This window comes from Scyliorhinus canicula, chromosome 7 (genome assembly GCF_902713615.1).
Source record: "Scyliorhinus canicula chromosome 7, sScyCan1.1, whole genome shotgun sequence".
In the NCBI taxonomy this organism is placed as follows: Eukaryota; Metazoa; Chordata; class Chondrichthyes; order Carcharhiniformes; family Scyliorhinidae; genus Scyliorhinus; species Scyliorhinus canicula.
The window spans coordinates 59,651,047-59,670,140 of record NC_052152.1 but is presented as its reverse complement, the minus strand read 5'-3'; the positions used below and the strand labels follow the sequence as shown (position 1 = coordinate 59,670,140).

General features: G+C 43.4%; 1 protein-coding gene across 5 annotated transcripts in view; it reads left to right on the top strand.

Annotated features, from left to right (window-relative positions):
- usp9 (ubiquitin specific peptidase 9) overlaps positions 1 to 19,094 on the top strand; it is a 379,823-nt gene that overhangs the window by 155,277 nt on the left and 205,452 nt on the right. For all 5 annotated transcript variants that reach the window (XM_038802114.1, XM_038802113.1, XM_038802112.1 and 2 more), the window contains exons 14-16: positions 3,444 to 3,577; positions 10,304 to 10,391; positions 11,599 to 11,941. In XM_038802114.1, the coding sequence (XP_038658042.1) occupies positions 3,444 to 3,577; positions 10,304 to 10,391; positions 11,599 to 11,941 (565 nt within the window). The remainder of the gene's footprint in view (positions 1 to 3,443; positions 3,578 to 10,303; positions 10,392 to 11,598; positions 11,942 to 19,094) is intronic.

Sequence of the window (19,094 nt, the reverse complement as noted above, 5' to 3'; positions counted from 1 at the left end):
ATCCATATGTCTATCCAGTGACCACTTAAATACCCTTAAAGTTGGCGAGTCTACTACTATTGCAGGCAGGGCGTTCCACACCCCTACTACTCTCTGAGTAAAGAAACTGCCTCTGACATCTGTCCTATATCTCTCACCCCTCAATTTAAAGCTATGTCCCCTCGTATTGGTCATCACCATCCGAGGAAAAAGACTCTCACTGTCCACCCTATCTAACCCTCTGACTATCTTATATGTCTCTATTAAGTCACCTCTCAGCCTTCTCCTCTCTAACGAAAACAACTTCAATTCCCTGAGCCTTTCCTCGTAAGACCTTCCCTCCATAACAGGCAACATCCTAGTAAATCTCCTCTGAACCCTTTCCAAAGCTTCCACATCCTTCCTATAATGTGGTGACCAGAACTGCACGCAGTACTCCAGGTGTGGCCGCACCAGAGTTATGTACAGCTGCAGCATGACCTTGTGGTTCCGAAACTCAATCCCCCTGCTTATAAAGGCTAGCACACCATATGCCTTCTTAACAGCCCTATTAACCTGGGTGGCAACTTTCAGGGATTTATGTACCTGGATGCCGAGATCTCTCTGTTCATCTACACTACCAAGAATCTTGCCATTAGCCCAGTACTCTGCATTCCTGTTACTCCTTCCAAAGTGAACCACCTCACACTTTTCCACATTAAACTCCATCTGCCACCTCTCAGCCCAGCTCTGCAGCTTATCTATGTCCCTCTGTATCCTATAACATCCTTCAGCACTATCCACAACTCCACCGACCTTCGTGTCATCTGCAAATTTACTAACCCATCCTTCTACACCCTCTTCCAGGTCATTTATAAAAATTACAAACAGCAGTGGCCCCAAAACAGATCCTTGCGGTACACCACTAGTAACTGAACTCCAGGATGAACATTTGCCATCAACCACCACCCTCTGTCTTCTTTCAGCTAGCCAATTACTGATCCAAACCGCTAAATCACCTTTAATTCCATACTTCCTTATTTTCTGCAATAGCCTACCGTGAGGAACCTTATCAAACGCCTTACTGAAATCCATATACACCACATCAACAGCTTTACCCTGATCCACCTGTTTGGTCACCTTCTCAAAAAACTCAATAAGGTTTGTGAGACATGACCTACCCTTCACAAAACCGTGTTGAGTATCGCTAATCAACTTGTTCTTTTCAAGATGATTATAAACCCTATCTCTTATAACCTTTTCCAACATTTTACCCACAACCGAAGTAAGGCTCACAGGTCTATAATTACCAGGGTTGTCTCTACTCCCCTTCTTGAACAAGGGGACAACATTTGCTATCCTCCAGTCTTCCGGCACTATTCCTGTCGACAAAGACGACATAAAGATCAAGGACAAAGGCTCAGCAATCTCCTCCCTGGCTTCCCAGAGAATCCTAGGATAAATCCCATCTGGCCCAGGGGACTTGTCTATTTTGACATTTTCTAAAATTGCTAACACCTCCTCCTTTTGAACCTCAATTCCATCTAGCCTGGTCGACTTAACCTGAGTGTTCTCCTCGACAACATTGTCTTTCTCCAGTGTAAACACTGACGAAAAATATCCATTTAATGCTTCCCCTATCTCCTCTGATTCCACACACAACTTTCCACTACTATCCTTGATTGGCCCTAATCTTACTCGAGTCATTCTTTTGTTCCTGATATACCTATAGAAAGCCTTAGGGTTTTCCTTGATCCTATCCGCCAACGACTTTTCGTGTCCTCTCCTCGCTCTTCTTAACTCTCCCTTTAGGTCCTTCCTGGCTAACTTGTAACTCTCAAGTGCCCTAACTGAGCCTTCATGTCTCATCCTAACATAAGCCTTCTTCTTCCTCTTGACAAGTGCTTCAACTTCCTTAGTAAACCACGGCTCCCTTGCTCGACAACTTCCTCCCTGCCTGACAGGTACATACTTATCAAGGACACGCAGTAGCTGTTCCTTGAAAAAGCTTCACATTTCGATTGTACCCATCCCCTGCAGTTTCCTTCCCCATCCTATACCTCCTAAATCTTGCCGAATAGCATCATAATTGGCTTTCCCCCAGCTATAATTCTTGCCTTGCGGTATATACCTATCCCTGCCCATTGCTAAAGTAAACATAACCGAGTTGTGATCACTATCACCAAAGTGCTCACCTACATCTAAATCTAACACCTGGCCGGGTTCATTACCCAGTACCAAATCCAATGTGGCCTCGCCCCTTGTTAACTGTTGCCCTCGTGGTAACTGTTGTTCATCCCTCCTTGTTCTCTCTTAATTCCATGATGTTTGAATCAGTTGACCACACCGTTCTCCCCACAATGTCGTCTTGCGTCACCCAGCTTCGTGTGGTTATTGTGTTCCCCAGCAACCAACTTGATGCTCGTAAATCTTGATCTGTGAATCTTTTCTCTCCTGCATAGCACCTTTTGTGGTATAAAACAACATAAATAGGTAATTCGGCCCATCCAACCTGTTGCGCCACATATTAGGTCAATGTCAATTTGTACCTCCATTTACCTGCTTGATACTCCAACCTATTATTACTTGATATTCCAACCTATCCGTGGCTGCCGAAAAGATAAAGTATTATCTACAGGCAAATGGTCAATTTTTGCATGTATTCTTATTATACCCAGTTCTGTTTCTCTTCCATTTTTCAACTGTCTCACTGCCTCTATACTGTCAGACTGTATGCCAACATTAAATCCTGAATTTCATCCAATTCAATGACAGAATGATTAAATCTGTGGTTTTTAACCAATGCTCTGAACTTCACCTCATTATAACTAATAAGACAATTTACCATAAAAACAAAGTGCTGGAAAAACTCAGCAGGTCTGGCAGCATCTGTGGAACGAAAAACAATTAACTTTTCCAGTCCAATATGACGACTTCGGAGCTGTGCTGACAAATAGATCATTTGCAATTGTGGCATTTTCAGTTCTGAAAAATGCCTTCAACCTCCCCACCTGCAGATCAACTGGGTTTCTGCAATATTTTCTTTGGCTCAACATTGGATCCCTCTGGAAGTCTCCATATAAAGTTTAGCATCCCGTCAAAAACTTAATGCTTTGGAACCCATTAAAATTTTCAATCGTATTTTCTAATTTTTCTCCTAGCTCAGTGTGCCTTTTCCACATTCTCACTGAAGCATCTTGAAATATGCACCCGACCTACAGCTGTGGGTTTTGTTTGCTATGAGAGATTTGTGATATGTGCTTCTGCACTCTCCTTGAATTAGGAAGATAGATCTGCCCAAAATATATGTAGTAGTTTGTTTTATTAGCTGTGACACATACTTCAACTATAAAATGTTATGATGTTGTAGTCATTAAGGCACAGAAAGAGACCGTTTGGTCAATTGTGATCATGCCAGCTCCATGAAGTGATTAATTTCTGAATGTCACAAGGGGTACTGATTAACAAAAATGTTTTCTTTATAGCCAGACCCAAAGAAGTCCTCACGTGTTTTATCGGCATGACTTGATTAACCAGCTTCAACACAATCATTCATTGGTCACCTTGGTAGCTGAAAACCTCTCTGCCTATATGGAGAATATACGGCAATTTCATAAAGGTAAAGATTGTGGCTTCTTTCTTGAACTCAATCCATTCAAACTTAACCACAGTTCAAAATGCGCACTTAGTTAAATGTATGCACAACAAATTGGGTTCCCATCCCAGAGTATTACCAGCTTCAATCGACTTGTTGACTTTTAATTTGCATCCAGTTTATGATTTTTTCAGAACAATGGGCTAAGCAACAGAAATCTCCATTTCCTGGAAAAAGGGAAAATGTAATAGTCTGGCAGCGCTCTGCATCTAAATTGTTGATTGGTAGGTGAATTGATTGAACCCTATAGGTCTATATTCCAGAGTAACGTTTTGAATGATGGATTTATATAAGGACTTAGCTGCGCAATCATCAAGCAAATATATGATGAAGTATCCATTTAATTCAATTTCTAGCACCAATAAGGAGCAAAGAAATGGTTTGCTCTACTGCCTCACAGAGCCACGGACCCGGGTCCAATTCCGGCCTTGGGTGACTGTCTGTGGAGTTTGCCCAATCTCCCCATGTCTGCATGGGTTTCCTCCGGGTGTTCCGGTTTCCTCCTCCTATCCAAAGATGCATATGTTGGATAGATTGGCCGCGCCAAATTGTCCCTTACTGTCCAAAGATGTCGGTTAGGTGGGATTATGGGGTTACAGGGCTAGGGCAGGTGAGTTGGCCAAGGTGAAGGGTCGCTGTGGTCTCAATGGGTCAAATGGCCACCTCCTGCACTTTAGGGGTTCTGTGGAAGAATTTGAGCAGATTAATAAATCAATTATATTTGAAAGCTGTCAATCTTATTGGCATGATGCAAGAAATATTGGTCTTAAACTGATGACATTGCTCCAATAATGCTCTTAAGTTGATTTGAGCTGTCCTCGTATTCCTCCTCCACTCACACTTGGAAAAAAGCTGATAAAAGCAACATAAAATGCTAAAATTGCAGAAATATATATATATTCTCATATTTGTAATTACAGTATCATGTAAATTCTTTTGAGTGTTTTGCTGCTCAAGAACCTGGGGCTTAATTTGGCATAACTGGGCCTGTTGTCTGTTTTTCCTGTCCTGGTTTCTCAAAATGCTTGCCCTCCATTTGATTCTACCAATGTCTGCTACAGTTGCAATGTTTTAAAAATGTTCCCTGCTTTGGGAAAGGGACTATGTAAAATTATTTCATTCTGTACAACCCCTTCAGTTACAGTTTGACTATTAACTGGTGCATGAACATGCAGGTGAAGCAAGCATTTAAAACAAATGGTATGTTAACCATTTTTCTTGCGAACAAACTCTAACAAAGTGGAGAATAAAAGGTGAAAAAATTTATTGAAGTTAAGGTCTTGGTGAGACTACGCCGGGGTACTGTATTACTGCTTTGAACATCTTGTTGAAGGAAAGATATTCTTGCCTTGGAGTGCGATGAAGATTCATTGGACTGGTTCCTTGAATGAGGGATTGTCCTATGAGGAGAGGTTGAATAAACTAGAAGTTGAATGGACTAGGCCCATATTCTCTAAAATTTAGGAGAATGAGAGGGGATCTCATTGAAACAATGGCTGTGGAGTCTGGAATTTGTGGTCACAAGGGAGATTATATTGTGGTAATGTTGTTGGACAAGTAATCCAGAGACCCAGTTAGTGCTGTGGGCAAATGGGATCAAATCCAATAACAGAAGTGTATAAAGTTGGAGTTCAGTTGATAAATCTGGATTGTAAAGGTAATCTTGACAATGATGAAGTGGAGATGCCAGCGTTGGACTGGGGTGGGCACAGTAAGAAGCCTTACAACACCAATTTAAAGTCCAACAGGTTTGTTCTGAATCATTAGCTTCGCATCACTCACCTGATGTGCCATCTCAAACTCTTATCTCAAATATTAACGTTGCCTTTTATGTTAGCTTATAATCAGAAGGTAATTACTTTCTCTCGTAGGTGGTTTCACATGTCCATTGCTGTGTGGAGGGAAAAATTGATTTGTCATACTCGAGTCTTAATTTTGTAATATTGCAAAATGTTGTAATTTTGGCAATTGTGTTTGCTGTTCATGGAAAATAGTATACTTAGCTATAACAATTCTTTCAAAACCTGTTTCATATCTCCTTTCAATATATAGTTGTCAGGAAAATGAGAGGCAGTTTTAAGGGGTCTATATTTATAATAAATCTTAGAAATAAGGTGCAGATTCCAATTAAGGGGCAATTTTAGCGTGGCCAATCCACCTAGCCTGCACATCTTTGGGTTGTGTGGGCGAAACCCACGCAAACACGGGGAGAATGTGCAAACTCCACATGGACAGTGACCCAGAGCCGGGATTGAACCTGGGACCTGGCGCCGTGAGGCAACAGGGCTAACCCACTGCGCCACTGTGCTGCCCAAGGTAGCAGTGTTAACCACTGCGCCACCGTGCCGCTCCCTCAAACGTTTTCTGTGTTGTAATCGAGTGTTCTGTACGTGAAACACAGTACCTCTTTTTATTGACAGCTTTGCATGGGGTTATTGTAATTTTAGCTATGATCAAAAATTTCCTTTATTAAACCCCAATCATTAAGTTGAAAAACGAACCATTCATGGTGGCTACCTGGGTATCTGTTACCTTATTCATGTTAAAATTTATTTGCTACTTCTCACTGCTTAAGGGATGTTAGGACCTTCAGTGTGAACAGCATGGTAGCATAGTGGTTAGCATTACAGCTTCACAGCGCCAGGGTTCCAGGTTCGATTCCCGGCTTGGGTCACTGTTTGTGCGGAGTCTGCACGTTCTCCCCATGTCTGCGTGGATTTCCTCCGTGTGCTCTGGTTTACTCCCACAAGTCCCGAAAGACGTGCTGTTGGGTAATTTGGACATTCTGAATTGTCCTGCTGTATTCCCGAACAGGTGCTGGAATGTGGCGACTAGGGGCTTTTCACAGTAATTTCTTTGCAGTGTAAATGTAAGCCTACTTGTGACAATAAAGATTACTGTTACTTAGTCCTGCTGCGAGTCGCCTATCCACATAATTTTCTGTCTGTGTTCATGAATTATGTAAACTGAAATCACCCAAACATCGTATAGGTGGAACAACATTGATTATTGCCTCCCAGACAGAATATTTTTCATTTAATAATACTGCCTGGCTTTTGTTGCAAAGTTAATTTCGTACATATGCGGATAATGGGGAGGTGATGGTGCAGTAATATTGTCGCTGCACGAGTAACCCTGAGACCCAGGGTCATCCTCTGGGGACGAAACGCATTACGGCAGATGGTGGAATTTAAACTCAATAAACAGTCTGGAATTAAAAATATAATGACCATAAAACCATTGTTAATTATCGTAAACATGCAACTGGTTCACCTAATGCCCTTTAGGGAAGAAAACCTGCTGTACTTACTTACCTGGTCTGGCCTACATATGACTCCAGACCCACAGCACTGTGATTGATTTTTAAATGCCCTCCGAAATGACCGAGCATTCGGTTATATTCAACAGCCACAAAGGAATGAAACTAGATAGACATCCGGCATCAACCTTGGCACCAGGACTGCCAATGACAAACTCAGCCTGGTCAACCCTGCCAAGTTGTCCTTGCTAACAGAGGGAGATTGTGCCCAAATTGGGAGAGCTCATTCAGACTCGAGGACCGGCTAGATATAGTCATACTTACGGAATCATGCCCCACAGATCATGTCCCAGACACTACCATCACCATTCCTGGGTATGTCTTGTCTCACAGGCAGGACAGACCCAGCAGAGGTGGCAGCACAGTGAAATACCGTTAGGAGGGAGTTGCCTTGGGCATGCTCAACATTGGCTCTGGATCCTATGAAGTCTCATGGCACAGGTCAAACATGGGCTAGGAAACTGCTTGCTGATTACCATGCATCTTCCGCCCTAAGCAGCTGAATCCATCCTCCTTCATATTGAACACCACTTGGAGGAAGGATTGAGGCTGGCAAGGGCACAGAAAGTACTCTTGATGGAGAACTTCAATGTTCATCGCTAAGAGTGGGTCTGGGTACCACCACAGACCTAGCTGGCTGGGTCCTAAAGGACTGCTGCTAGACTGGTGGAAAGGAATGGTCAATTTGACCTCATCCTCATCAACCTGCCTGCCGCAGGTGTAACTGCCAGAACAGTACCAGTAGGAGTGACCACCAAACAGTTATTGTGGCGATGGAATCCCATCTTCACATCAAGGACACTCTGCATGGTGTGGCACTAGCACCGTACTAAATGGAATAGACTTTGAATAGTTCTAGCAACTTGAGACTGGGCCATCAGCAGCAGCAGAATTATGCTCCATTGCCATCTGTAACCTGGCATATCCCTAGTCTTGAGCATTACCACCAAGCCAGGGGATCAACTATGGTTCAACGAAGAGTGTGGGAGGACATGCCAGGACCAACACTAAAAACAGGACAAACCTAAAAATGAGGTACCAACCTGGTGAAGCTACAACACAGGACTACTTGCATTTCAAACAGTAATAGACAGAGCTAAGCATTTCAGTGACCAACGGATCAGATCTAAGCTCTGGAGTCCTGCCACATCCAGCTGTGAATGATGGTGGACAATTAAACAACTCAATTGAGGAGGAGACTCCACAAATATTCCCATCCTCAATGATTATGGAGCCCAGCACATCTGTGCTGAAACAGTCGCAGCAGTCTTCAACCAGAAGGGCACCATCTCAGACTAAAGGGACAATCCTTTAAAACAGAGATGAGGAGGAATTTCTTCAGCTAGAGGGTGGTGACTCTCTGGAAGTCTTCGCCGCAGAAGGCTGTGGAAGCCAAATCACTGAGTATCTTTACGACATAGGTTTTTGATCAATAAGGGGATCAGGGGTTATGGGGCAAAGGCAGGAGAATGGGGATGAGAAAATATCAGCCATGATTGAATGGCGGAGCGGACTTGATGGGCCAAGTGGCCTAATTCAGCTCCTATGACTTAATGGTCTTACAGAAGTCATGAGTGGATAATTCATCATGGCATCCTCTGGAGAACCCCAGCATCACAGATGTCAGCCTTCAGCCAATTCGATTCACTCCACATGTTATCAAGAAATGGCTGAACGCACTGGAAACTGTACAGACTATGGGCCCTGACATTTGGCAACAGTCCTGAAGACTTGTGTTCCAAAACTTGCCATGCCCATAGCCAAGCTGGCATCTACCCAGCAATGTATAAAATTGCCCATGTATATTCTGTACACAAGAAACTGTACAAACTCAACTCAGCTAATTACTGTCCTATCCATCTACTTTGGATGATGTAAAGGGTCATCAACAGTGCCATCAAGAGGCAATTAGCAATAACCTGCTCCCGCTAATGTCACTCAGCTCCTGACCTCATTACAGCCTTGTTTCAAACATAGACAAAAGAGCTGAAGCGAGAGGTGAGATAAAAATGACTGCCCTTGACCTCAAGGCAGCACTTGACCGAGGAATGGCATCAAAGAACCCTAGCAAAACTGGAGACTGGGATTCAGGGGGAAAACCCTTACTGGCTGGAGGATATCGCTGCAGGAATTAATCAGGGTAGGTTCCTCGACCCAACCAAATACAGTTGCTTCATTAATGAGCTTCCATCATAAGGTCAGAAGTGGGGATGTACGCAGATGAGTGCACAGTGGTCAGCACCATTCGGGACTCCACCAATTCTGAGGCGGTTCATTTCCAAATGCAGCAAGACCTGGACGATATTCAGGCTTGCACTGTCAAGTGGTAAGTAACATTCGTGCCACACAAGTGCCAGGCAATGACCATCTTTAATCTAACCAGTGTCCCTTGACATTTAATGGCATTACCATCGCTGAATCACCCACAATTAACATTCTGGGGTTACCATTGACCAAAAACTGAACTGGGCTAGCTATATAAATACTTGGGCTACCAGTGCAGTTCAAAGGCTAGGAATCCTGCGGTGAGTAACTCGCCTCGTGAGTGCCCCCACTCCCCCAAATAAAAAGCCTGTCCACCATCTGCAATACACAACTCAGTGTAATGGAGTACACTCTACTTGCCTGGATGAGTGCAGCTCATAACACTTGAGAAGCTTAACACCATCCAGAGCTGCTACCCCTTTCACAAACATTCAATTCTTCCACCACCGCAAGCAGTGCCTGCCTTGTGTATCATCTACACGATGCACTGCAGGAACTCATCAAGGTTCCTTAGGCAGCACCTCCCAACCCATAACCACTGCCAACTGGAAGGACAAGAGCAGCAGATACCTGGAAGCACTGCCATCTGGAGGTTCCCCTCCAAGCCACTCATCATCCTGACATGGAAATACATCACCATTCCTTCACTGTTGCGGCGTCAAAATCCTGGACTTCCCTCTCTTACAGCACTGTAGGTATACCTACACCTCAGGGGCTACAGCCGTTCAAGATAGCGCCTCACCGCCACCTTCTCAAAGGCAACTAGGGAGGTATAATGAATGCTAGCCCAGCCAGCGACACCCATATCCCATAAATGAATTAAAAAATGTATCATTTATTTCATGTAGCCTGTTTTAGCTCTGTGGCAGTACTCTTTGCCTCAGCCAGTAGGTGGTGTGTTCCATCTCCGCTATTAATCCTAAACTGATCCTTCAATGCATTACAGAGTATCTGCTCCCTCTTCTAATCCTACTTAACTGTGGATTGTTTGGCTTTCTTTTGAAATGGGCATACAGTGCCAAATATTCTGCAACTTTTGTAATAATTTTGCAACTAAATGTGCATCAGATTTCCTGTGCTTTAATAGGGAATTTTGTATCTTACAGAGAACCCAGAGTATGATCCACAGACTGTAAGGACAGGAAGTCGATATAGCCATGTACAAGAAGTCCAAGAGAGACTAAATTTCTTGAGGTAAGTTAATTTGTGTCTGAAAACTGATATTTTACAGTTTGGAAAGCAAAGTGATCACAATTTCTTGCTGATGGTTGATAATGTAGACATTGCATTGCAGCTGGGAACATGGAACACTATTTCCAGCCAGAAAGATCTAGCTTCAAACTCCAAGGCTGCATATGCACCTAATCCCTCAGTCTTGCAATAAGTGAGATGGTGCATTGTTGTTCTTTGTATGGTGAAATGGTAGATGCAAGAGGATCAATTCTCTAAAAGCACCATTACGTTAGTTGAAATATCTGTTTCCATGGACTGGATGTTCATATGTAACTGATCTCTGAGGATTGCACTAAGTTATGATTGAAAGATTATGTAGAGAATGTAAGTGAAGATGATTCTTTGAATACAAAGCTGCCTCAGTGTATCATTGGTCTGTGCAATTAACCACTACCTTGTGGGCTGAAAGGTTACATGTTTGGATAAATCTGTAAAGGCAGCCTTCGACTTTAGAATGTTCGAATTGCAACGAATGGAAAGTTTAAAAATTGACATCCTGTTTCAAATTTATAATGTTAGTTTCAATTTGTAACACTGCCACCAAACAAAGTCAAACATTCATTTGTACACATCGATATCCTGTGCTATCTATCTCCCGACCCAAGGCACTTCGTTGCTATGGCGCCATGTTTTTCCTTGGTGAATCTTTGTTTCCAAACTTGCCCTTATGGGAAATCGGTTCCAACATGCAACGTTTCGACTTAAGAACCATTTTTCACGAACGAACAGTGTCTCAAGTCCAAACGCTGCCTATTTTTTTAACTTATTTTGCCACGGTTTGTTTGTTTCTCCTGAGAAAAGAATTGTCATGCCTATGTATGCCACAGGTTACGGGACGAAATTCATGTCATTGCATTTAATTTGTCAATGTGACATAAAGAGCAAAAGGGGTCTGTTTTATGGTTGCCCTCTGCCCCGAAATGCTCAAATTGCTCAGCAATTTGAATCTGGGCTGGTAGGTATTGCTGGTGGTAAGAAGAACAAAGATGAGATTAGCATAATTGCACAGCCATGCAATTCTAAGGGAACGTGTCGGAGCACTGATCACATGGGATAACCCTTGTCTATCCCCATGGCCATTGACAATATGTTAATTGTGAACGCGAGTCAACAAGTGAGTTGTTACTTTAAGTATTCTATCATAAATAACCTGCATTTTATTCCATAGATTTTTATTGAAGGATGGCCAACTGTGGCTGTGTGCTCCTCAAGCAAAACAAATCTGGAAGTGTTTGGCTGAGAATGCTGTCTACCTTTGTGATCGTGAGGCCTGTTTCAAGTGGTTTTCTAAATTGATGGGAGATGAGCCTGACTTGGACCCAGACATAAACAAGGACTTCTTTGAAAATAATGTTCTGCAATTGGATCCTTCTCTCTTAACTGAAAATGGAATGAAGTGCTTTGAACGATTTTTCAAAGCTGTGAACTGTCGGGAAGGGAAACTTGTAGCAAAACGGCGTGCTTATATGATGGATGATCTTGAGTTAATAGGACTGGAGTACCTTTGGAGGGTAAGCAAAGAAACCAATTTAAATTTATTAGTCAGATTGTTAGTGGTATTTCGTTGTATTAATTATTTTGTTATGTGTGAGAGCTGCATTTGAAGAGGTAAGGTTTCACTTTACAGATACTGACAAACCTGCTTTCAGCACTTTTGTTTTTGTTTGTAGCTTGGTATTGGTAGAAAGATGTTGCTGCACCAGATCATCTTTAAAAATCATAATTATGTGGCCAGCACGGTGGCGCAGTAGTTAGCACTGCTGCCTCAGCATCGAGGACCCAGTTTGATCACGGCCCTGGGTCACTTTCCGTATGGCGTTTGCGCATTCTTCCCTTGTCTGCGTGGGTCTCAACCCCACAACCCAAAGATGTGCAGGGTGGGTGGATTAGCCATGCTAAATTGCCCCGTAATAAAAAAAACGTTATAAAAAAAAGTATTGTATGTCGTTGACCAAAGCAGTGGAAAGAAAAAATATATGGGGTGGAATTCTCCGGTCGCCGACGCTGAAATCGCGATCAGCCGAAGAATCCCTGTTCACAACCAAATCGGGGGCAGTGCCGCTTTTGCGATGCTTGCGATGATGGGAGAGTGGTGCCTTAGAGTTTTCAACATTGGCATCAAGTCAAACATCGGGAGGAAAACCGCCTGCTGATGTGTCACTTAAGAGTCTCTCTCCGGGACTTGGCTCCAGGCATTCCTCAAGGTAGTTGCCTCAGCCCAATCATTCTTCAGCCGCATAATTAATGACCGTGTCCCCATCCATGCCCTCCCCACTCCCATATCCCATTATAAAGTTTGACCTGAATATGTCTACTTATGAATGCTCAATGTGCACTGCAACTCTGCAAATATTGATGCAGTCTTTCCAAATACCTGGAAAAGCACCCCATCTTAGGTTGACAAGTGGCAAATAGCATTTGCATTACACAAGTGTCAAGCAATGACAATCTCCAATGACTGACAATTTAACCATCTCTCTTGACATTAAATGACATTACCATCAGCGTATTTCCCACTATCAACATTCTGTGGGTTATCATAGACCAGTCACTGTAACTCCCGTCTTGACTTCCCAAAGCCTGTCCACCATTTACAAGATGTGGAGATGCCACCGCTGGACTGGGTGGGCGCAGTAAGAAGTCTTACAACACCAAGTTAAAGTCCAACCGGTTTGTTTGGAATCACTAGCTTTTGGAGCACAGCTCCTTCATCAGGACCTTGAGGAATGCTATTTACAAGGCAAAAGTCAGCAGCATGATGGAATATTTCCCATCAGTGCAGCTCCAACAACACTCAAAGCTGGACGCTACCCATGCAAAGCAGCCCATTGGAAGGAACCCTATCCACTGCCATTCACTCCCCCCACCGCTGGTGCACAATGGCAACGGTGTGTACTATCTACAAATTGCACGACAGCAACTCCCCTTCCCACAACATATACCATATAGCAGGATTATGCCAGGAGATGCATGTGAACACCATCACCTGCAAGCTGCCCACCAAATCTCACGCCATTCTGACGTGGAATAGCCGTTTCTTCACTGTTACTTAGTCAAAATCCTGGAAGCCCCTTTCTGATAGCACTGTGGAATATCTACACCACGTGAATCAAGAATGTGGCTCAACATCATGATCTCGAGACCAATTAAGGATGTGTCGTAAATGCTGGCCTATCCAGCAATGCCTACATCCTGTGAAAGAACAAATAAAAATGCACTAAACTGAACCAATTCAAGCAAAAATTTCAGGCCTGCAGCTAGTTGTAGCCACTTAATGCGGCAGAAAATGTTGTTGCAACTGTACAAAGCATTGGTGAGACCACACCTGGAGTACTGTGTGCAGTTTGGGTCCCCTTATTTGAGGAGGGATGTAGTTGCATTAGAGGCAGTTCAGAGGAGGTTCACTAGATTTATTCCAGAGATGAAGGGTTTGATTTGCGAAGAGAGATTGTGCACTTTAGGCCTATACTCTCTTGAGTTTAGAATGAGAGGAGGTCTAATTAAGGTAAATAAGATGATAAAAAGTATTGACAAAAGTAAATGTAAATTTGATGCTTCCTCTTGTGGGGCAATCTAGAACGAGATATCGAAGTTTTATGCCAAGGGGTAGCAGATTTAAAACCGAGTTTAGAAGAAATTATTTATCTCAAAGTGTCATAAACCTGTAGAATTCACAACCCCAGAGTGTGGTGGATGCGGAGACATTGAGTAAATTTAAGGAGGAAATGGACAGATGTTTAATGAGTAATGGGTTGGAGGGTTATGGAGAACAGACAAGAAAGTGGGCTTGAGGCCAAGAGGAGATAAGCTATGGTTGTATTGAATGGGAGAGCGGAGCTCAAGGAGATGAGTTGCCTACTCCTAGTTCTTGTGTTTGAAATCCATGATTGCTGAGAGACTAACAAGATACATCAATGCCAAGATTACCAGTTTCAAGCGATTCATCAGACACCGTCAAAAACAAAAGTGCCCATAATGCTGCATCTGCAGAATGGATGAAATGCACATGAAGTTTGACATGCGCAGCAGCGAATTGTTGAGTGGAAATGTTCAAAAACAGATCTGACAAAAGCCACAGGACATGAGTAGATAAGATTCACTGCTGCATGGTTGATGGAATAAAATTAAAGCTGCTGATAAAACTTTTTAGGCCACATTTGGAATATTGCATGCAGTTTTGGTCGCCACACTACCAGACGACGTGGATGCTTTGGAAAGAGTACGAAGAAGGTTGTCTGGAATGGAGTGTGTTCATAGAATTTACAGTGCAGAAGGAGGCCATTTGGCCCATCGAGTCTGCACCTGCCCTTGGAAAGACCACCCCACTTACGCCCACCCCATCCCCGTAACCCTACTTAACCTTTTTGGACACTAAGGACTATTTACCATGTCCAATCCACCTAACCTGCACATCTTTGGACTGTGGGAGGACGTGCGGAGCACCCGGAGGAAACTCACGCAGACAAGAGGAGAACGTGGAGACTCCGCACAGGCAGTGAACCAAGCCGGGAATCAAACCTGCGACCCTGGAGCTGGGAAGCAACTGTGCTACGGTGCTGCCGGATGAGGAGAGGTTGAATAAACTCGGATTATTTTTGCTGGAAAGACTGAGGCTATGGGGAGTCCTGATTGACGTCTACAAAATTGAGGGGTATAGATAGGGTGAATAGTTATCGTTGACAAAGTCTGGATGGATGAGGACAGAATGAAGTTAAGGATTGATTTAAATTTTTTTTTAAATTAGAGTACTCAATTCATTTTGCCAATTAAGGGGTAATTTAGCATGACCGATCCACCTACCCTGCACATCTTTGGGTTGTGGGAGCGAAGTCCACTCAAACAAGGGGCGAATGTGCAAACTTCTAACGGACAGTGACCCTGAGCTGGGATCGAACCTGGGACCTCGTCGCCATGCTAACCACTGCACCACCATGCTGCCTGAAGTTATGAATTGATGATGTGTGGAATAGGAATCCCGGTAGCTTGCATGAAAAACCACTTACTAGTGTAACCTCACACTTAACTACATTAAACTCTACCTGACAAATTTTGGTTCAATCTCCGAGCCTATTTGTATCCATCTGTAAAATTTTACTTGCTCTTCGCTGCCTACTTTCCCACCTATTTTAGTGCCATGTGCAAATTCTGCTACGTTACACTCTGTCCCTGCTTGCAGATCAATTATATAGATTGTAAACAGTTGAGGTCCGAGGACTGACCGCTGCGGCACCCTGCTAGTTACAGTTCGCCAACCAGAGAAGGACCCATCTGTCCCGACCCGTTGCTTTCTGTCAGTCAGCCAATCTTCAATGCAATGTAGTACTTGACCCCCAACCCCTGCGATCTCACCTTCTGGATCAGTCTTTTATGTGGCACCTTAGCAAAAGCTTTCTGGTACTCGCTGTTCTTGTCTACACAGTTCCTTATCTAATATATGAAACTTCACAGTCTCTTATCTCCCACTTCCAGTGAAATATACATAATCACATTTTGTGCATTTCATTTTCTCTAATGTCTCTTGTGCAAAACCATATCAAATGCTGTCTGGAAATTTATATAGACAATCACTGTCGGCATGCTCCATAGTTACTTCCTCGAAGTCGGTTAGACAAGAGATATTAATGTTGAGACACTACCCATGAGAGAATGTCTGAGAAGATTTGCAATGACTATTTCAGGTTTCTTTTACGATTATTCCTGATTATAAATAGCTGGTCTCCAATCGGAGCATTGATCCTGAAGCTCCCGAACACAAGTATGGTAGCAGTGGTTATTTTAATCCACAGGCCTGGGCTACTGATCTGAAGAGATGAATTAAAATCCCAATTTGTTCACTAATGTCCTTAAGGAAGGAAATCTACCATCCCTATAAGGTCTGACCTACATGTGACCCCAGACCCACAGCAATGTGGTTGACTGAAATGGTCTCAGAAAGCCACTCGCGTATCAAAACTGTTGCAAAGTTGAAAACCAGGAATGAAACCAGATGGACCACCCAGCATCGGGCGAGGTGCTGGAAACTACTATGGCACATCTAGCCCCGTTAACCCTGCCAAGTCTTCCTTTCTAACATCTGGGAGCTTGTGCCAAAATTGGGATAGCTATCACATAGACAGATCAAACAATATCCTGACATAGTCATGAAATGAAATGAAAATCGCTTATTGTCACAAGTAGGCTTCAAATTAAGTTACTGTGAAAAGCCCCTAGTCGCCACATACCGGCGCCTGTTCAGGGAGGCTGGTAGGGGAATTGAACCGTGCTGCTGGCCTGCCCCGGTCTGCTTTCAAAGCCAGCTATTTAGCCCTGTGCTAAACCAGTCCCTGGTCATACTCATGGAACATACCATACCATACCATACCATACAATGTCCCAGACACCACTACGTGCATGTTCCTGTCCCCCCAACAGGACCGATCCACCAGAGGTCGTGGCACAGTGGTATACAGTTGAGAGAGTAGCCGCAGGCGTCCTTGACATTGACTTCAGGCCCCATGAATCAGGGCGCCACTGTTGTTAGCACTGTTGCCTCACAGCGCCAGGGACCCGGGTTCAATTCCGGCCGCAGACGACTGTGTGGAGTTTGCACTTTCTCCCCATTTCTTCGTGGGTTTTCTCCGGGAGCTTTGGTTCCCTCCCACAGCCCAAAGATGTGCAGGTTAGGCAGATTGACCATGTTAAATTGACCCTTAGTGTCCAGAAGGTTAGGTAGGATTATTGGGTTCCGGGGATAGGGTAGAATCGTGGGCTTGAGTAGGGTGCTATTTCCAGTGGCTGGTGCAGACCTGATAGGACGAATGGCTGCTTTCTGCACTGTAGAGATTCTATGATTGTATGTACATAGTTTCCATAGGAAATGGAAAGAAGATATTGACGGCATATTTCCATTAACAGAGGAGAACAGTGAGAAAAAAAACCCATGTTCTTCTGTATTAAAGTTGAGAAATCTATCTGAAAGTCGGTGGTGGCATGACTAACATGCATTAATATGGGAAGAAGGGTTGACCCCCAGAGTATTGGTTTGTCGTTACTCCAGAAAGGCCAAAACCGCATGATACAAAATAGAAATAAAGGCTGATCAAGGTGTTTCAAAAGAAAACTTTAATGTATCTTCACTACCTTTGGTTGACCATGAAACGATTATGGCCAAAAGCCATGTAATTGTTTCGGTTCTATTCAGAGTTCAAAAATAGGGCAGAGGAGAAAAGGCAGATTCTGATTTTATTTATTTATTTTTTAAAGTAAATTTAGTGTACCCAATTAATTATTTTTCCAATTAAGGGGCAATTTAGTGTGGCCAATCCACCTAGCCTGCACATCTTTGGGTTGTGGGGGTGAAACCCACGCAAAAACGGAGAATGTGCAAACTCCACATGGACAGTGACCCAGAGCCAGGATCGAACCTGGGACCTCGGCACCATGAGGCTGCAAGGCTAACCCACTGCACCACCGTGCTGCCCAGATTCTGATTTATAATTCTTGTATTACAATACACTATATTGTGGAACAAAATGAAAAATTTGTTTGTGCTTCTAATCACATAGTTGACTTCATTGAATCTCTTTCTAATGTGAATGTTCCATTAACCTTAGCCTTCAGCAAAGGTAACCGAACCACATTTAGAAGTTCAAGTGTCAGCTGCTTTATCTGCTTGTGTTTTTCATTCCTTGTTGGGAAATCTTGAGATGTTCCTGAGCTACCGCACATGCTTTTGGCAGCCATTCTCAAAACTTGGACGCATTGTTGAGAAAGTAATTTCCTCCTTGACCATAACTTTCTCCTTAATTAAATGTGGTCCCCTTACTTATTGCCCATAGGGACTGAAACCAATTCATTCATCAGGCGCATCTCTAAAGGCAAATGATAAAAATGGAATTACCGTATCCCAGACTCCAGGATATTCAAGGCAGTCGGCTCTAATCATAGTTTAAAGATTTGTCGTCATCTTTCCAATGCCTCCCTGAGACACAGATGAGCCATAGAATATATGAACAGGCACGTTATGAGGAAGCAGCGTAAAACACTCATTAGGCCACAGCAAGAGGACTGTGCACAGTTCGCCACACTAGGAAGGATGTGATTGCACTAGAAAGGGTGTGGATGAGATTCAGCAGGATGTTGCTTGAGCTAGAGCATTTCAGCAATGAAGAGAAGCTGGTTCGGTTGAAGTTGTTTTTCTTCGGGCAGAGAAGGCTAAGGGGGGACCTGACTGAGGTGCACTAATTGAGGGATATAGACAGGGAGAAATTGTCCCCTCAGTAGAATGTCAATACCATAGATTTAAAGTCGAGGCAGGAGATTGAGGGGATTTGAGGAAAAACCTTTTCACCCAGACGGTGGTGGAAATCTGGAACGCACTACCTGGAAGGGTAGCTGAAGCAGGAACTCTCAACATTTAAGAAACATTTAGATGAGCACTTGAAAAGCCATAGCATACAAAGCTACAGATAAAGTGTTGGCAAATGGGATTAGAATAGATAAGTGTTTGATGCCTGCACAGGCACGATTGGCCGAAGGGCCTCTTTCTGTGCTGTAAAATTGATTCCATGACTCCAAGGATTTCTCCAGTGAAGGATTTCAGAATATCTCCTGGAGTCTATAGTCATCTTTGATTAAGGGTATGCATTTCATATGTAAATGTTCAAGTGCCAATATCTGCTTAGT